Source organism: Thalassophryne amazonica, chromosome 14 (genome assembly GCF_902500255.1).
Source record: "Thalassophryne amazonica chromosome 14, fThaAma1.1, whole genome shotgun sequence".
NCBI classification, from domain to species: domain Eukaryota; kingdom Metazoa; phylum Chordata; class Actinopteri; order Batrachoidiformes; family Batrachoididae; genus Thalassophryne; species Thalassophryne amazonica.
Window position 1 is genome coordinate 14,303,521 of NC_047116.1, and position 18,918 is coordinate 14,322,438.

General features: G+C 41.1%; 3 protein-coding genes and 1 long non-coding RNA gene across 4 annotated transcripts in view; 2 read left to right on the top strand and 2 right to left on the bottom strand.

Moving 5' to 3' along the window:
* acod1 (aconitate decarboxylase 1) lies at positions 1-6,043 on the top strand. Its single transcript, XM_034186282.1, has 5 exons — positions 1-56; positions 172-333; positions 2,050-2,139; positions 2,226-2,425; positions 4,748-6,043. Exons 1-5 carry the CDS (start codon positions 45-47, stop codon positions 5,697-5,699), a joined length of 1,416 nt encoding a protein of 471 aa, XP_034042173.1. The 5' UTR covers positions 1-44; the 3' UTR covers positions 5,700-6,043.
* On the bottom strand, positions 4,475-18,463 carry LOC117524493. The gene is made up of 3 exons (XR_004564782.1): positions 18,453-18,463; positions 11,482-11,490; positions 4,475-4,543 (listed from the first exon to the last, which is right to left on the bottom strand). It is a non-coding gene; the product is annotated as an uncharacterized LOC117524493 (long non-coding RNA).
* Positions 13,615-16,916, bottom strand: zgc:162944 (uncharacterized protein LOC569993 homolog). Its single transcript, XM_034186284.1, has 4 exons — positions 16,661-16,916; positions 14,748-14,919; positions 14,014-14,212; positions 13,615-13,893 (listed from the first exon to the last, which is right to left on the bottom strand). The coding sequence occupies exons 1-4, from the start codon at positions 16,865-16,867 to the stop codon at positions 13,698-13,700; spliced, it is 774 nt and encodes a 257-aa protein (XP_034042175.1). The 5' UTR covers positions 16,868-16,916; the 3' UTR covers positions 13,615-13,697.
* Positions 17,168-18,918, top strand: part of cln5 (CLN5 intracellular trafficking protein) — a 21,214-nt gene continuing 19,463 nt past the window's right edge. Inside the window, exon 1 of the mRNA XM_034186283.1 lies at positions 17,168-17,326. Coding sequence (XP_034042174.1) covers positions 17,226-17,326 — 101 coding nt within the window. The 5' untranslated portion in view covers positions 17,168-17,225. The remainder of the gene's footprint in view (positions 17,327-18,918) is intronic.

The following is an 18,918-nucleotide window of genomic DNA, read 5'->3' on the forward strand; positions in this document are numbered from 1 at the left end:
CTTCACTCTCATGTTTTGTCATTTTGAGAGGTTGAGATCCAGCGATGCTACGGAAGGTGCAGACACCAACTTTTATCATGTAGTTTTCAGCTATGTGAGAAACAATGCAGGGAGAGTTTAAATGTGCAGAATTGTTATATTTTATAGTTGTGGATTTTTGTATGTCTTTAGGGTGTCACAGAGAGCTTTGGTGCAGCTGTCGCTACCCTCAGCTCGGCTCAGCTGACGGACACTGTGATTCACAGGAGCAAAAGGATGATCCTGGACACCCTGGGTGTTGGACTGCTGGGAACCAGAACGTCAGTCTTCAACAAGACCCTCATGTACAGTCAGGTACAGTAAAGAGAAACCAGGAGGCTGCTGCCAATCCGGAAATACCAGATTTATTGAAAAATAAGTGAGAAATAACTGATTAAATTGTACAGCCAGCTACACTGAAGAGAAACCAGTAGGCTGCTGCCAATCTAGAAATACTGGATTTAATTGAAAAATAAGTGAGAAATAACCTTGATTAAATTGTACAGTCAGGTACAGTACAGAGAAACCAGGAGGCTGCTGACAGTCCTGAAATACAGGATTTAATGGTACAGAGAATCCAGAATTATAGACTGAAAAAAGTGAAACTTGAATCAACTTTTTTAATTACAATAATTATTACACTTAAATGTATTGGCTTTTCATCAAAGCATATTTATAATATGGTTGAAACCTGAAATTAGAAATATACTTTGAGAGAAATTAATACATTTAGGTGAAACAAATTGCAGCAACGTTTGAAAGTTGATCCAAATTTCAGTTTCTTTCAGTGCACTGATAAAACAGAAATAGTAATTAAATTGCTTCAGCAAGTAAAACTCAAACTAAGTTTGTCCAAATCAAGTTAATAAGTGGGCATAAATATTGTTAAAGTTCATTTTTATTTGATTAACCCAGTTCATTTGAGTGTTACAATTTGAAACACTTTATTACATTTGTCCATATATTGTCTTTGGTCAGTTACCTCGTTTCTCGCTGGAGTAGCACACAGGAGTTTGTTGAAAAGAGGACATGAAATTTCACCTGCAGACTGCCAGTTGGCACCAGCCTAGATTTTAATTATTTGTTGATATTAAAATCCTTCTGAGTTTTATTTATTTATTTATTTTTTGGCACTCAGTTTTTGGGAACTGCCTACTCCAGACAAGGTTACCAAACAGAACCATACTGTTTGTATTTGTTAATGATTTATGTAAATCAAGTCCAAGACATATTCAGTGATTTGCAAATGTTCATGTGTCCATCCTCTGACTTGCCCGAAGAAAACTAGCTGTAAAAGTGATAATCTGTGTAAGTAATCATCCTTGTATTTAGTTTGTCCGATAACTTATGGGCTCTAAAAATGGAAGGATGTTCTGTAAAAACAATTCATTCCTTAATTACTCAATGTGATATTTTTGTTAAATCCCCTGAATTAAAGCTGAAAGTCGACACTACAAACACAACTTATTTCAGCTCCGTTGTGATGTTTTCCAGATAAAAAATGATAAAACTATACACTATACAACTATACAAACATGTTACAGACCTGAGTGTAAATAAAGATCCAGAAGTGTTCTTCCTCCTGAAGATAGTTTGCAGAGATCAGCTCAAAACATCTGGAGAACATTTGTGTGAATGTTATTATTTTGTCCTATTTTAGTTTAGTTTTTTGTACATCTTTTATGTTGATAGAAGAAAACTTGATCTGGATTCAGATCAGGGAGATCAGAAGCCACTTTGGTCACAAACTGTAAGCGGGTTTATTTGCTTGTATGAATGTTTGAACATTACCGCGGAGCATCAGTTGAATGTTGCATTTTAAGATCTATGCAGCAATGTTTATTCAATTTAAGCCATGAGAAAATCTCTGAATACACAAACTAAAGGTATGCTGGTTATTTCATTTAATTATTGTGCTCTTGCTTGTTCAGATATTCTTTTTTGCTCAGTTCACGGAAAAAATGGCCTGGGGCGTCATCTGCATGTAAACTCCACTGGTCACTTCAATCTGGTGTTCTTGTGTGATTGCAGTTGTTCCATTCTAAGGAGAGAAGCTGTGTTTGGGGAAAATCAGACGTAACTCTCCCACCTCTGTTTGCTGCATTCGTTAACGGCATTGCTGTAAGTCAGATCAGTTAACTGCACAATAATGTCGACACGTTGTGGCTCTGGCTGTGCCCCAGAGTGTTGATGATCTCTGCTGACAGGTTCACTCCATGGACTTTGACGACACCTGGCACCCTGCGACTCACCCCTCGGGAGCGGTCCTGCCGGCCCTGCTCGCGCTGGCAGAGATGCTGCCCATCCGGCCCTCTGGTCTGGATCTGCTGCTGGCCTTCAATGTGGGCATTGAGGTGCAAGGACGACTCTTGAGATTCTCCGAGGAGGCCTACAACATCCCCAAAAGGTTAAAAGAGCTCAGAAACATCTAGATGTTGCACAAGGTAGTCTTTCCTCAAAAATGATGACGACAAAAGAAAAAATCTACTGTTGTGCAAACAGCAGATGAGTATTTGTACAAGAAGTTGCAATATGAGAATTTCTGCAGCTGTAAATGTTATAGATGAAAGATAAAAAAAAAAAACAGACATTACAGCTACCATAAAAATTATTCAATCTTAGGAGCAGAATTACTCAAAAATAATGAACTTGTTTTTGAAGATAAGAAGGCTGGATATGAAAACTTTTAGTGTTTGCAAAACTACAGAATTAGCACTGGCGGCTGCAGAGGGTTTTGTCTTCTTTTCTTTGGTGGGCAGAATCATTCTGAGGTGAAGCAACAGAATTTGTAACAAATATTAATTTTAATGTGAATTTCAAGTGCCTACTACATGCACATTGTTAATACACACATACAGTACATAACAAGTACAGCTACACAGTAAATTCACCAGTGTAAAACTAAAATTAACACTGACAGTGAACATATGGTCCCCCTCTGACCAGAGTAGGACCATATATACATTGGCAGTGTTAATTTAACACTGGTGATTTTACTGTGTAATAATATTAACTGTTGATTAAAGTCATGACAGACACCCTTATGACTTATGACAGGACACAAATGCAAATTTATAAACTTGGCGAAATTTACAAATTCATAAATTTTAAAATTACTGAATTGGAAATGTGCAAAATTTCCAAGGAATATTGAGGAAAACATTCAGGTAGAATAATGGAGAACTGCACAGCTAATGACAAATGACAATCGGAACAGAGGTTACTCTCCTTTAGGTGGCGCTGTTTTCTTTCCTTCTGAATGCCAGACATTCATTCTTCCATTCTACAGTTTTGATGTGGTTCTGGTTCCTGGGCGGAGCTGTTTGACAATAAAACGAGCCATTTCTAATTATGCCAACAAACAAAAGCAAAAGGATTAATGAAAATAAATAAATATAATATGAATATGCGAGTGGTGTGAACTTGCTCAATTGGGGGTTTATAGGACTGGATAAGCCGGAGAATGGGAGGAGCTAAGGCTGGAAATACAAGATGTTGAATAGTTTTAAGTGCCATTCCTGGGCTTTGTGGAAATGCCAAAGTACCCTCAAAAATGCAGTGAGTGAATTGATAGATACAGGAATGGGTTTAATAACACAATAACTAAATTAAAAAACAATAAATGCTATTATTGTTTACATCTACAAATTGTGTACAAGTGCATATAGTAACAAGGACAAATATTAAAATCTGATAAACTGCCAGGTCAATCCCCCCCCCCCAAAAAAAACTTTGCATTGCTTATGTAATATCGTATAGACTGACCTGCCATCTGTTGGATGGTGGGTGGAAATTAGGAGCAGGTGTAAGAGACACACACAGAACTGCACAAAATCAGAAGTAAACTGTCAGAAGTATTTTTTTTTTCTGATTGTTTAACAGCAGTTATGGTATAAAACTCAAATAACACAGCCAGGCCTCCGAACAACCCCGCAGAAAGGATTTTCTATCACTTTAGACATTAAACAAAAAGAAAGTGAGAGAGGTGGATGAGTGAGGTACGCAGTGATTGAAGTCCATGAGAGAGAGAGAGATTTCAGCACAAAAGTAAATCACAGAAATAAAGTGTTATTTTCTGTTGATTTCAGCGTGGTTTTGGTCACAACCCTGCAGAAAGGATTTTCTATCACTTTAGACATTAAATAAAAAGAAAGTGAGAGAGGTGGATGAGTGAGGTACGCAGTGATTGAAGTCCATGAGAGAGAGAGATTTCAGCACAAAAATGCAGTAAATCACAGAAATAAAGTGTTATTTTCTGTTTATTTCAATGTGGTTTTGGTCACAACCCTGCAGAAAGGATTTTCTATCATTTTAGACATTAAATAGAAAGTGAGAGAGGTGGATGAGTGAGGTACGCAGTGATTGAAGTCCATGAGAGAGAGAGATTTCAGCACAAAAATGCAGTAAATCACAGAAATAAAGTGTTATTTTCTGTTTATTTCAACGTGGTTTTGGTCACAACCCTGCAGAAAGGATTTTGTGTGAATGCAGCTAAAGCAGGCACTTCTTCCTTCTCGCTCTCTCTCTCTATAGATGTTGTTTTGGAGTAACGTAGTTTGAAATTAGCTTCATTGTCAGTTTCTTCCTTTCCAAATTCTAGGTCTACAAAAGCCTAGGTCTGGTGAGCACCAAGGCAGCCACTGCTTATTCCTCTTCTCTCCACAAACTATTACTTTTCTTGATTTAGTCCCAGTGTGTTGGTCACCATTCCTCTCTCTCACTCCGTCAGATTCCACCCTCCCACCGTTGTCGGCGTGATGGGCAGCGCAGCTTCCTCGTCCAAATTGTTGGGTCTGTCTCCTGCTCAGTGCAGCCACGCTTTGGCGATCGCTGCTTCTTCTGCCGGCGCCCCTTTGGCCAACACCACCACACAGACCAAACCTCTGCACGCAGGGAACGCTGCACGGAGAGGCCTGGAAGCCGCTCAGCTCGCCAGTATGGGTGTAAAGGGGAATCCAGCCATCCTGGACCTGCCGTCTGGGTTCGGGGTTTACTACACGGACTACAGTCCTACACCAATGACAGGATCCGGTGGGTTTAGATGGATTCTGGAGGATCAGGATGTGGCCATCAAGAGCATCCCTGCCCACCTGGCGATGCACTGGGTTGTAGACGCGGCCCTGGCAGCTCGTGCAAAATTAGAGCGTAGCGTCGGGAACTTTGACCTCGACAGCATCAAACACGTGACGCTACGAGTTCCTCCCTCCAGGTACATTGACTGCCCCGCCCCCACCACCGAGCACCAGGCCAGACACTCCTTCCAGTTCAACGCCTGCTCGGCCCTGTTGGATAACAAAGTGACTGTGGCTTCTTTTGGCGAAGAGCAGATAAAGCGACTGGCGCTGAAGGAGCTTCTGTCCAAGGTCACGGTAGAGACGCCTGAAGACAACCAGCCCAGCTTTGACCAGATGTACTGTGAGGTTGTGATCGAAACCAAGCAGGGTCTGTGGAGCACAAACAAATGTGATACCTTTTACGGACACTGGAGGAAGCCGCTGACTCAGGAAGACCTGGTTGAGAAATTTCGAGCCAACGCTTCCACCGCACTGTGCTTGGAGGGCGTGGACGGATTGATCGATGTGATCGGAAACATGGAGGCGGCCGCAGAATGCTCACCTTTGACCTCTTATCTGACAATGGCAAGAAGTCCGTGTGAGCTGCTGTACATGACCACTTTGTGAATGTTTATTCACCAACCTTCTTCACTGCAGATGGAGCTGAAAGTCAATCTATCGACAGAAAAGAACTGTTGAGATTGTTGATCAATTTAATCATGAAGGCATCTCAGGGAGGAAGAAAGTGAGATTCAAATACTTCTTGATTTTGTAGAGATTTTATGTTTATGCACTTTACCAGTATTATTTTTATTCAAATAGTTTTCACTGTCAGGTTTTGAATTCTTTAAATATCATGACTGCATGAAGCATTTCAAGAATCTGTAAAATAATTCACTTGTAATTAATCATTTAAGAGATAAGAAAATAAATGCAGTTTCTGAGCCTCAGAAATGTATTTTCACAACTTACTCTGTCTAAAGATGTAGTCCTTTTTTAACCTTTTAAATGTTTTAAATTTTGTTCTTTAATATTCAAATAAAGGATTCAGGTTTTTTTTTTTTATCACAAATACAATCAATATTCTCCTTTAACAGGAAGAAATTAGGATTTTTACCCATGTGGGTTAAAATGCAATAAGACACATACTGCATTCTACTATAGAGTCCGTATTTCTGCAGTCTAATCTAAATGTGTTCCAGAGCATGTGCTCTGGAAAAGGACATAGAGCTCCTTTTTTGCAATATTTTCATTCTCCATCTTGAGAGGAGTTTGCGACCCACCGACATACTACAACATAAACATCCACAACCTGAGGACGTGTCATCCACAAATGTAAAAGGCAATCTATCTATGTATGTATGTGGCACGGTTTGTGTTTGCTATGCACAGCCACAGTAATTAAGCAATAGACACCAAACTTGGTATATGGTCACTGGGGCCCTTACATTGAAAGCGCACATGCATGAACACACATATACACACACACACACACACATGGTCAGCCTTATATATTAGATCACGACCCGCTCTCTGGAGCCCTTATTTTCACAGGTCACGTGGTACTCAGGTCAGGTAGCAGCATCACACTTTACTTCCTATGAAGTAGCGGCTGGCTAGGGTGGACTTTAATTAGAATCCGAACAGGCTGGTGCGCACTGCATGTGAATTAAGATGTGCGTTTTTTGACATACACTCAACAAAATTATAAACGCAACACTTTTGGTTTTGCTCCCATTTTGTGGGAGATGAACTCAAAGATCTAAAAGTTTTTCCACATACACAATATCACCATTTCCCTCAAATATTGTTCACAAACCAGTCTAAATCTGTGATAGTGAGCACTTCTCCTTTGCTGAGATAATCCATCCCACCTCACAGGTGTGCCATATCAAGATCAATCAATCAATCAATCAATTTTTTTTTATATAGCGCCAAATCACAACAAACAGTTGCCCCAAGGCGCTTTATATTGTAAGGCAAGGCCATACAATAATTATGTAAAACCCCAACGGTCAAAACGACCCCCTGTGAGCAAGCACTTGGCTACAGTGGGAAGGAAAAACTCCCTTTTAACAGGAAGAAACCTCCAGCAGAACCAGGCTCAGGGAGGGGCAGTCTTCTGCTGGGACTGGTTGGGGCTGAGGGAGAGAACCAGGAAAAAGACATGCTGTGGAGGGGAGCAGAGATCGATCACTAATGATTAAATGCAGAGTGGTGCATACAGAGCAAAAAGAGAAAGAAACACTCAGTGCATCATGGGAACCCCCCAGCAGTCTACGTCTATAGCAGCATAACTAAGGGATGGTTCAGGGTCACCTGATCCAGCCCTAACTATAAGCTTTAGCAAAAAGGAAAGTTTTAAGCCTAATCTTAAAAGTAGAGAGGGTGTCTGTCTCCCTGATCTGACTTGGGAGCTGGTTCCACAGGAGAGGAGCCTGAAAGCTGAAGGCTCTGCCTCCCATTCTACTCTTACAAACCCAAGGAACTACAAGTAAGCCTGCAGTCTGAGAGCGAAGCGCTCTATTGGGGTGATATGGTACTACGAGGTCCCTAAGATAAGATGGGACCTGATTATTCAAAACCTTATAAGTAAGAAGAAGAATTTTAAATTCTATTCTAGAATTAACAGGAAGCCAATGAAGAGAGGCCAATATGGGTGAGATATGCTCTCTCCTTCTAGTCCCTGTCAGTACTCTAGCTGCAGCATTTTGAATTAACTGAAGGCTTTTTAGGGAACTTTTAGGACAACCTGATAATAATGAATTACAATAGTCCAGCCTAGAGGAAATAAATGCATGAATTAGTTTTTCAGCATCACTCTGAGACAAGACCTTTCTGATTTTAGAGATATTGCGTAAATGCAAAAAAGCAGTCCTACATATTTGTTTAATATGCGCTTTGAATGACATATCCTGATCAAAAATGACTCCAAGATTTCTCACAGTATTACTAGAGGTCAGGGTAATGCCATCCAGAGTAAGGATCTGGTTAGACACCATGTTTCTAAGATTTGTGGGGCCAAGTACAATAACTTCAGTTTTATCTGAGTTTAAAAGCAGGAAATTAGAGGTCATCCATGTCTTTATGTCTGTAAGACAATCCTGCAGTTTAGCTAATTGGTGTGTGTCCTCTGGCTTCATGGATAGATAAAGCTGGGTATCATCTGCGTAACAATGAAAATTTAAGCAATACCGTCTAATAATACTGCCTAAGGGAAGCATATATAAAGTGAATAAAATTGGTCCTAGCACAGAACCTTGTGGAACTCCATAATTAACTTTAGTCTGTGAAGAAGATTCCCCATTTACATGAACAAATTGTAATCTATTAGACAAATATGATTCAAACCACCGCAGCGCAGTGCCTTTAATACCTATGGCATGCTCTAATCTCTGTAATAAAATTTTATGGTCAACAGTATCAAAAGCAGCACTGAGGTCTAACAGAACAAGCACAGAGATGAGTCCACTGTCCGAGGCCATAAGAAGATCATTTGTAACCTTCACTAATGCTGTTTCTGTACTATGATGAATTCTAAAACCTGACTGAAACTCTTCAAATAGACCATTCCTCTCCAGATGATCAGTTAGCTGTTTTACAACTACCCTTTCAAGAATTTTTGAGAGAAAAGGAAGGTTGGAGATTGGCCTATAATTAGCTAAGATAGCTGGGTCAAGTGATGGCTTTTTAAGTAATGGTTTAATTACTGCCACCTTAAAAGCCTGTAGTACATAGCCAACTAACAAAGATAGATTGATCATATTTAAGATCGAAGCATTAAATAATGGTAGGGCTTCCTTGAGCAGCCTGGTAGGAATGGGGTCTAATAAACATGTTGATGGTTTGGATGAAGTAACTAATGAAAATAACTCAGACAGAACAATCGGAGAGAAAGAGTCTAACCAAATACCGGCATCACTGAAAGCAGCCAAAGATAACGATACGTCTTTGGGATGGTTATGAGTAATTTTTTCTCTAATAGTTAAAATTTTGTTAGCAAAGAAAGTCATGAAGTCATTACTAGTTAAAGTTAATGGAATACTCAGCTCAATAGAGCTCTGACTCTTTGTCAGCCTGGCTACAGTGCTGAAAAGAAACCTGGGGTTGTTCTTATTTTCTTCAATTAGTGATGAGTAGAAAGATGTCCTAGCTTTACGGAGGGCTTTTTTATAGAGCAACAGACTCTTTTTCCAGGCTAAGTGAAGATCTTCTAAATTAGTGAGACGCCATTTCCTCTCCAACTTACGGGTTATCTGCTTTAAGCTACGAGTTTGTGAGTTATACCACGGAGTCAGACACTTCTGATTTAAAGCTCTCTTTTTCAGAGGAGCTACAGCATCCAAAGTTGTCTTCAATGAGGATGTAAAACTATTGACGAGATACTCTATCTCCCTTACAGAGTTTAGGTAGCTACTCTGCACTGTGTTGTTATATGGCATTAGAGAACATAAAGAAGGAATCATATCCTTAAACCTAGTTACAGCGCTTTCTGAAAGACTTCTAGTGTAATGAAACTTATTCCCCACTGCTGGGTAGTCCATCAGAGTAAATGTAAATGTTATTAAGAAATGATCAGACAGAAGGGAGTTTTCAGGGAATACTGTTAAGTGTTCTATTTCCATACCATAAGTCAGAACAAGATCTAAGATATGATTAAAGTGGTGGGTGGACTCATTTACATTTTGAGCAAAGACAATAGAGTCTAATAATAGATTAAATGCAGTGTTGAGGCTGTCATTCTCAGCATCTGTGTGGATGTTAAAATCGCCCACTATAATTATCCTATCTGAGCTAAGCACTAAGTCAGACAAAAGGTCTGAAAATTCACAGAGAAACTCACAGTAACGACCAGGTGGACGATAGATAATAACAAATAAAACTGGTTTTTGGGACTTCCAATTTGGATGGACAAGACTAAGAGACAAGCTTTCAAATGAATTAAAGCTCTGTCTGGGTTTTTGATTAATTAATAAGCTGGAATGGAAGATTGCTGCTAATCCTCCGCCCCGGCCCGTGCTACGAGCATTCTGACAGTTAGTGTGACTCGGGGGTGTTGACTCATTTAAACTAACATATTCATCCTGCTGTAACCAGGTTTCTGTTAGGCAGAATAAATCAATATGTTGATCAATTATTATATCATTTACCAACAGGGACTTAGAAGAGAGAGACCTAATGTTTAATAGACCACATTTAACTGTTTTAGTCTGTGGTGCAGTTGAAGGTGCTATATTATTTTTTCTTTTTGAATTTTTATGCTTAAATAGATTTTTGATTTGATGAGATGCTGATTAGACACCATGATTAGTGCACAGGTGTGCCTTAGACTGTCCACAGTAAAAGGCCACTCTGAAAGGTGCAGTTTTGTTTTATTGGGGGGGATACCAGTCAGTATCTGGTGTGACCACCATTTGCCTCATGCAGTGCAACACATCTCCTTCGCATAGAGTTGATCAGGTTGTCAATTGTGGCCTGTGGAATGTTGGTCCACTCCTCTTCAATGGCTGTGCGAAGTTGCTGGATATTGGCAGGAACTGGTACACTCTGTCGTATACGCCGGTCCAGAGCATCCCAAACATGCTCAATGGGTGACATGTCCGGTGAGTATGCCGGCCATGCAAGAACTGGGACATTATCCTGCTGCAACATGAGGTGATGTTCTTGGATGTATGGCACAACAATGGAATCTTGTCACGGTATCTCTGTGCATTCAAAATGCCATCAATAAAATACACCTGTGTTCTTCGTCCATAACAGAGGCCTGCCCATACCATAACCCCACCGCCACCATGGGCCACTTGATCCACAACATTGACATCAGAAAACCGCTCACCCACACAACGCCACACACGCTGTCTCCCATCTGCCCTGGACAGTGTGAACCGGGATTCATCCGTGAAGAGAACACCTCTCCAACGTGCCAAACGCCAGCAAATGTGAGCATTTGCCCACTCAAGTCGGTTACGACGACGAACTGGAGTCAGGTCGAGACCCCGATGAGGACGACGAGCATGCAGATGAGCTTCCCTGAGACGGTTTCTGACAGTTTGTGCAGAAATTCTTTGGTTATGCAAACCGATTGTTTCAGCAGCTGTCCGAGTGGCTGGTCTCAGACGATCTTGGAGGTGAACATGCTGGATGTGGAGGTCCTCTGCTGGTGTGGTTACACGTGGTCTGCGGTTGTGAGGCTGGTTGGATGTACTGCCAAATTCTCTGAAACGCCTTTGGAGACGGCTTATGGTAGAGAAATGAACATTCAATACACGAGCAACAGCTCTGGTTGACATTCCTGCTGTCAGCATGCCAATTGCACGCTCCCTCAAATGTTGCAACATCTGTGGCATTGTGCTGTGTGATAAAACTGCACCTTTCAGAGTGGCCTTTTATTGTGGGCAGTCTAAGGCACACCTGTGCACTAATCATGGTGTCTAATCAGCATCTTGATATGGCACACCTGTGAGGTGGGATGGATTATCTCAGCAAAGGATAAGTGCTCACTATCACAGATTTAGACTGGTTTGTGAACAATATTTGAGGGAAATGGTGATATTGTGTATGTGGAAAAAGTTTTAGATCTTTGAGTTCATCTCCTACAAAATGGGAGCAAAACCAAAAGTGTTGCGTTTATATTTTTGTTGAGTGTAAAAACGTACCTGCTGTGTACAGCATTCAGACTGTTGATATGCCTCCCAAGAAGCGAGGCCCGTTAGATCGTAAAACCCCAAGTGCTAAATGTACTAAATGTAATACAGCTGGGGAAACTTGTGCAGAGACACTAAGAACATTATATATCCCACAGCACTGCCATGATATGACATGCTATCACCTTTTTATCATCATTCACTTGTCTCATGAATGTCACAAATTGCTCTATGAAAATTAATGACAACATACAACAATGAAACTTACTATACCTTAACTAAAGTGACATAAAATATACGACATGGCTAAAATGATTCTCTATTCCCCGTGCGTAGAACGGATAACTCGGCTAGTTATTTCATAAAACCCGCCATCAAACACAACACACCAGTAAAAATGAACAAAAAGGTTATTCTGTTTATCGCTCAGTGTGCCACCATATTGCTGCGATGTCAGACCGGCGACCTCCATCTCCACAGAGTAACCGACTTGGAATTCTGACTTGAATGGCAATTCCATTGCCCTTCCCAAATTGGAGCTTGCCTTTTTTTCCTCTGAGTTTCAAGTACAATACGTAGAACACAGTAACACTGAGAATCTCACTTTCCCATCATGTTGTTGTTGGTTAAAATGGCACCACTATGCTTCATATGCTGGTGTTAGAAACAAAACACTGAAGGAACATGGTCACCCTTCAGTTGTGACTGAAAGCAATGAAAAAGTAAAATGTAACTGAAGACAGCAACACATCACTCACCAGAGGTCTTGTTGGGAAGAATTTTTCATATAATCTGGACATAATTCAGATGGTTTTGCTGGATATTTGCTGGACAGGTACGACAACACGAATCTACTGCGTCAGATATCAATACTAACATTAGTTATTTTTACTTGATTCACTAAAGTCAGTGGGGAGACTTTTTTATGACAGCTTTATTAGACTCACTATATTTCCTATTTGTATGTCAAAAATACACATTTCCCAGTTTCCACTGAATGCAGCATTAATTCCAAACCTTGCATTAAAATTTTACAGCACAAAATTATTGTATTTGCCACAAGATTCCCTGCAAAAAATAAACACTTTACCAGCAATAAATGGTAAATGGACTGCATTCATATAGCGCTTTTCCACCTGCATCAGACGCTCAAAGTGCTTTACAATTATGCCTCACATTCACCCCGATGTCAGGGTGCTGCCATACAAGGCGCTCACTACACACCGGGAGCAACTCGGGGATTAAAGACCTTGCCCAAGGCCCCTTAGTGATTTTCCAGTCAGGCTGGGATTTGAACCAAGGATCTTCTGGTCTCAAGCCCAACACCGCTTAACCACTAAACTATCACCTCCCCCAATAAAATGTGCCGTAATTTTGCAATATAACAAAAAATGTACTTACAGATTTAAGCAAAGTCACCCCTTTAAATGATAAATTATGCATTTGAACCTTTTCATGCTTTTAAGAAGCAATAAACTGATTTGTCACCAGATATTAATGTTTTTGAACTAGTTTCAACTGAAAATTTAACATTTTTGCATTTTAAGCTGTGGGTCAAAATAAAACAAAAACAATGAAGGCATCATTCTGGATGCTGGGAAATGGGAAACTATAAACTATGTTAATAGCTTATAGTTTGAAGGACTGTCCAGAAAAATGCAAATAAAAATTCCTATACAGCTTTAATTTTTCCTTTTAAATAAATGATCTCATTTTATTGGCTATACAGCACTTTAAATGGCAGAATACTACATTTATTTCACATTGTGTTACATTTTTATCAGTGCTCAGAATATAATTCAGACAAGAGTTTTTCTAGAGCAAATTTTCACAAAGTTATTTATGATCGTGAACCACACAGACGATGTGATGTTTGCAGGATTTATGGACCTCTTCCATCATGTGCACCTGACTGATTCGCTCACACTAAAAACAGACTTCCGACATTCCTTCACTTGGTTCCATCATCTTTGGGGATCGATCAGGCACGCTTCAGCACATCCTGGACCATCGCTCCGATTCCATCAAACACTTCGTGGATTGGAGCGTTGCACATGAAGGCGCAGGTGGTGACCAGCTTGTTCTTCTCATCCACGTGGCTCTGGCTCACGCTCTCACTCACGTGCTTGCAGCCCAGCTGGATGATGGCAGCGGCTGTGGCGGCCGTGTCCGGGTACCTGAGCGTGAGAAACGATATCGGTGATCACTGAAGTCTGCAGAAGTTTAAAACCTAGACCGTCTGGCATGTTAAGATGAGTTTGGGTTAAAAACGCTCTGTGTGAGGAGAGCAGACACACTTCTCGTCCTTCTCGATGCCCACAGTGACCTCACACCCCGGAAAGACTTTGGCAGCCAGGACGGGCGAGATGCAGCAGAGGCCGATGGGTTTCTTCTCGCTGTGGAATGCCTGCAGCGTGGACTTGACCTCTGCATTGACGGAGCAGTCTTTACCCTGCACCGCCCACGTGCTCAGGTTCTTTGCTGCACCAAAACCACCTGGAAAGCATCAAAACAACAAAATGAGCAATGAAATTGCCCCCCCAAAAAACACCTGATACAAACACAACCAAGACCTGATGGTTGCACATGGGGTTTACAGCCACGTTTCAAAAACAAAACTTATTTAGAACAGCTGCTGTCCAGCAGCCTGACAGTAGGTGGCGCCCTGACACCAAAAATATTTGAGAACAAGGCGTGGCTCTGATTGAAATCTGTTCTTTTATATGAAAAACCTGCAAACATAAAGCCTGATATTTGCATCAGATAGGAAATATTTTATTATTTCCTACCTGATGCAGCTGCACCTATTCAACATGACATTTTCAGTGAACTGGAAATGTTCACGCGTCTATCCCTCCTGAGTTATTCCTTCAAGAGGAACGATAACACTGTCACACGTACACTTTATGTTGGTATTTTTTATTCACGGTATTTGAAATTCTGCGCTGATAATTCCTACAGAACAGTAAGTCTACATCAGGAGAAACCAGTCAGTGTGGAAGGCAGAATTAAACACTAGTTACGAGTCAACCTGGAAAGATAACGGCGTCGTGGTCTTTCACGCTGAGCTTGGACAAGTCTTGGATGTTGCCGCGGGCCAGCCGTGCACTCTCCACCAGCACATTTCTCTTCTCCTGCACCGGCTCGCCCTTCAGATGATCCACCACATGCATCTGCTCGATGTTTGGAGCAAACATCTGGACCTGCAGTTGACAGGTGTAAAGGGTGAAGACAAACAAGAAAAACTAATTTGACAATTTGACAAATTAATTCTGCAAGTCCCATCTGTTGTCTTTCACTACTTCAGTTAGATTTTACTGGAATAAGGAAGACAGATGTTCCTTTTTTAAAGCCGATTTAAACGAGGTTTGCATTGGCCATTTAAAAACTGCCCGATTGATTTATTTTCAAAGTGAGTTACAGTAAATGTAGAGAACAGTAATATTCTTTAAAGGTGGTTTTAAACAGGAATCGAAGTGATTTAAAGCCCTTGTACTGTACAGTGTTTCAACCAATAATCACTGACGAAGCTTCTCAAACACACTGTTTCTGTATGTAAAACACACCCACTTTATTTAAAGCAACAGGTGTTTGTTTCTGGGTGTTAATCTTACACTGGTTGTATGTGTGTTTGTTTCTGGGCGTTAAACTAACACTGGTTCCATGTGGGTGTTAGGGTTAGGCTATTTCTGGCTACACGTGGGTGTTTCTGGGTGTTAAACTTACACTGGTTGTATGTGGGTGTTTGTTTGTGGCTGTTAAACTAACTGTATAAGAGTGTTTGTTTCTGGGCGTTAAACTTACACCGGTTGTATGTGGGTGTTTGTTTCTGGGCGTTAAACTTACACCGGTTGTATGTGGGTGTTTGTTTCTGGGCGTTAAACTTACACCGGTTGTATGTGGGTGTTTGTTTCTGGGCGATAAACTTACACCGGTTGTATGTGGGTGTTTGTTTCTGGGCATTAAACTTACACCGGTTGTATGTGGGTGTTTGTTTCTGGGCATTAAACTTACACCGGTTGTATGTGGGTGTTTGTTTCTGGGCGATAAACTTACACCGGTTGTATGTGGGTGTTTGTTTCTGGGCGTTAAACTAACACTGTATAAGAGTGTTTGTTTCGGTGTGTTAAACTTACACTGTATAAGAGTGTTTGTTTCGGTGTGTTAAACTTACACTGTATAAGAGTGTTTGTTTCGGTGTGTTAAACTTACACCGGTTGTATGTGGGTGTTTGTTTCTGGGCGTTAAACTAACACTGTATAAGAGTGTTTGTTTCGGTGTGTTAAACTTACACCGGTTGTATGTGGGTGTTTGTTTCTGGGCGTTAAACTAACACTGTATAAGAGTGTTTGTTTCGGTGTGTTAAACTTACACTGTATAAGAGTGTTTGTTTCGGTGTGTTAAACTTACACTGTATAAGAGTGTTTGTTTCGGTGTGTTAAACTTACACTGGTTGTATGTGGGTGTTTGTTTCTGGGCGTTAAACTAACACTGGTTGCACGTGGGTGTTTGTTTCTGGGTGTTAAATGTACACTGGTTGCATGTGGGTGTTTGTTTCTGGGTGTTAAATGTACACTGGTTGCATGTGGGTGTTTGTTTCTGGCTATTAAACTAACACTGATTGTATGTGGGTATTTGTTTCTGGGTGTCAAACTAACACTGGCTGTATGTGGCTGATTGTTTCTGGGTGTCAAACTAACACTGGTTGCACGTGGGTGCTTGTGGCTGTTAAACTAACATTGCATAAGAGTGTTTGTTTCTGGGTGTTAAACTTACACTGGTTGTATGTGGCTGTTTCTTTCTGGGTGTTAAACTTACACTGGCTGTAGGTGGCTGTTGCTTTCTGGGTGTTAAACTAACACTGGCTGTATGTGGCTGTTTCTTTCTGGGTGTTAAACTAACACTGGCTGTATGTGGCTGTTTCTTTCTGCGTGTTAAACTTACACTGGCACCTCCTCTGCTCAGGTGAACCAAAATCGCGGAGGCTTCGTGGATTTCAGAGCCGTCGTACACGCCGCAGCCTGACAAAACCACAGCCACGCGCTTATCCATCCGCGCCGACGTGCTGAAGCTGTTGGTGACCGCGTAAAGTGAAGCGACAGCCGGTAAGTTTTTGGACACGCAGCGGGACAGCAGCAGACTGAGCGCCATGATGGAGTGGAAACGACACACCCCCCTCTTCTACTGACCGCTTCTTCTTCTTCTGCACCTTAAACCGTATTCAGCTGTCTGCAGCTCTTTGCTGCCATCTTCAGGATGATGTAAGCATAAACGCTTCTTCAGACGTGGAACCAAAGATAATATACATCTTTGGTTGAAACTACGTTTTCAACACGAGATGGTGGTAAATGTGTTTTATTTTTATGGGGGGAGGGAGGAAGATTTTATCTTTTAAAGCATCCGATTTTTAAGATCACGGGACTTGGCATCGTCATCACGTGACCACTGAACAGTCAGTAATGAGGAAGTGTTCCTGTGTTGTGTTTTGGGTGCAGAAGTTGGCTGTGAAATGAGCTACGTGGAGAGAGTTTTTTGTTTAAATCTGCTCCTGAATCTCAGTGTTACCGGACAGATGAGGAATACCGAACAGCAGTGGCCTGTTCCCTACAGGTATGAACACGTTAATCACGAAACAAACCGTCTGAGCGTCACGTGACTCAGATCGTCTGAGGATATCCCCCACACACCTGTTTTCACATAAACCTGCTTTAACTCCTTTGAACCCGCTCCACACCAAAGCTGAACTGGTTTAAAACTGTTTTGAAACTGCTTCAGACATAAACATACTATATTTCATGTTTTAAATGGATTTAAAACAAAAGTGAAAAGTGTAAAATCTGCATTAATCTGTATAAATTGTAAACAGTCTGTTTCTATACTGTTGTCATAAATATCTCAGTCTCTATAATCACTCTGACACTGAAAATTTTAATTATTACGTTATTACTATTGACTTTGTAACCATGGATTCCCAGGTGACCATTTCAGTTTTGGATGAAAACTTCACCAGAAACACCTTAAATGGTGTAATAGCAAAGTCTAAACTTTCAGTGTAAAATTCAAAGGTGTTTCAGAGTTATGGCCCTTTCATTTTGGGGTGCCAAACCCTTTTTCCATACTCACAGATTGCTGCAACAGCTTGTGAGGGATTCAAAAAGTCATACATAACTTTATTTCTAAATGAGATGGCTTGCAATTACGAGATCTATTAGAAAAGAAACCGACCTTTTTATTTTTTTTTAAAACTATATGGATTTGAATCACGTGCGATTACGTCAGACAAGCTTGTGGCGCCGCTCATGGCGCGGCGCCACAGAAAAACACCTCCTTGTTGATAACGATTCGTAAGATTCAGGCGGTTTTTGATGGCTTTCAGTCGAGTGAGTATCCGAGAAATTGTTTAACAGCTGGGCATGTTCAGACTTGTCCTGTAATGCTTCCAACAGAGGTGTTTTGCTGTGGCGCCGCGCGAATCCATCCGCACGTCTTTCATTACAAAATCTCCTTTAACAGTGGAATGTCCGGATAAACTGCTGATCCCGACCTCTTCTGAAACTTCTCTGTTCTCTCACGATGTCCTGGGTCAACAGAGGCTTAAATTTGGAGGTTTTCAGCTCGAAACAGGCTGACGACGGCGGCTCAGGGCGCAGCGTGCCGTCCGGCACCATGGGCTGTCCTTAAAGCGACAGTAACACTCCTTAATCTCTCATCAGCCGTTAAAATTTTCACCGAAAACCATCTGAATTTCTCGAATGGTGTCCACTTGGATGTGCCTTACAGTTTCAGAAAAAAATTTGATCAAGCAAAGCGCCAGTCTCTCAGGAAGAAGTCAGACAAAGGAATTCCGACGAGGGGGGTGGACCAGTGCTCACTCAAAGCCTGCCCACAGGCGAATGATGCAACCGACAGGCGTGAAAAAACTCACGCATGTGCACGAGGGTTCAAGCTTGTCTGACACAATCACACGTGATTCAAATCTGTATAGTTTTTGAAAAAATAAAAAGGTTGGTTTCTTTTCTAATAGAGCTCGTAGTCCACAAATATTACTTGTTTACCGTAATAATGGCACACATCTAAATTAAAGACAGCACATACACATTTGACATTGTTTATGTGCACTAAGTTTGAAGAAGTCTGTTATCCGAATTGAGGCAAGTGGGTGAAGGCCACACAGCAACCCTGAGATGCGCCGGCATCAGCTT

What these genes read in the sequence shown, in the direction of transcription:
- zgc:162944 (XM_034186284.1), bottom strand. Translation starts at nt 16,867, where the DNA reads ATGGCGCTCAGTCTGCTGCTGTCCCGCTGCGTGTCCAAAAACTTACCG. An exon ending in CGACGCCGTTATCTTTCCAG is followed by an intron (nt 14,213 to 14,747) that starts GTTGACTCGTAA and finishes GATGCTTTCCAG; the next exon opens with GTGGTTTTGGTGCAGCAAAG. An exon ending in GGCATCGAGAAGGACGAGAA is followed by an intron (nt 13,894 to 14,013) that starts GTGTGTCTGCTC and finishes TCTCACGCTCAG; the next exon opens with GTACCCGGACACGGCCGCCA.
- acod1 (XM_034186282.1), top strand. An exon ending in AGACCCTCATGTACAGTCAG is followed by an intron (nt 334 to 2,049) that starts GTACAGTAAAGA and finishes GTGTGATTGCAG; the next exon opens with TTGTTCCATTCTAAGGAGAG. An exon ending in CATTCGTTAACGGCATTGCT is followed by an intron (nt 2,140 to 2,225) that starts GTAAGTCAGATC and finishes CTCTGCTGACAG; the next exon opens with GTTCACTCCATGGACTTTGA.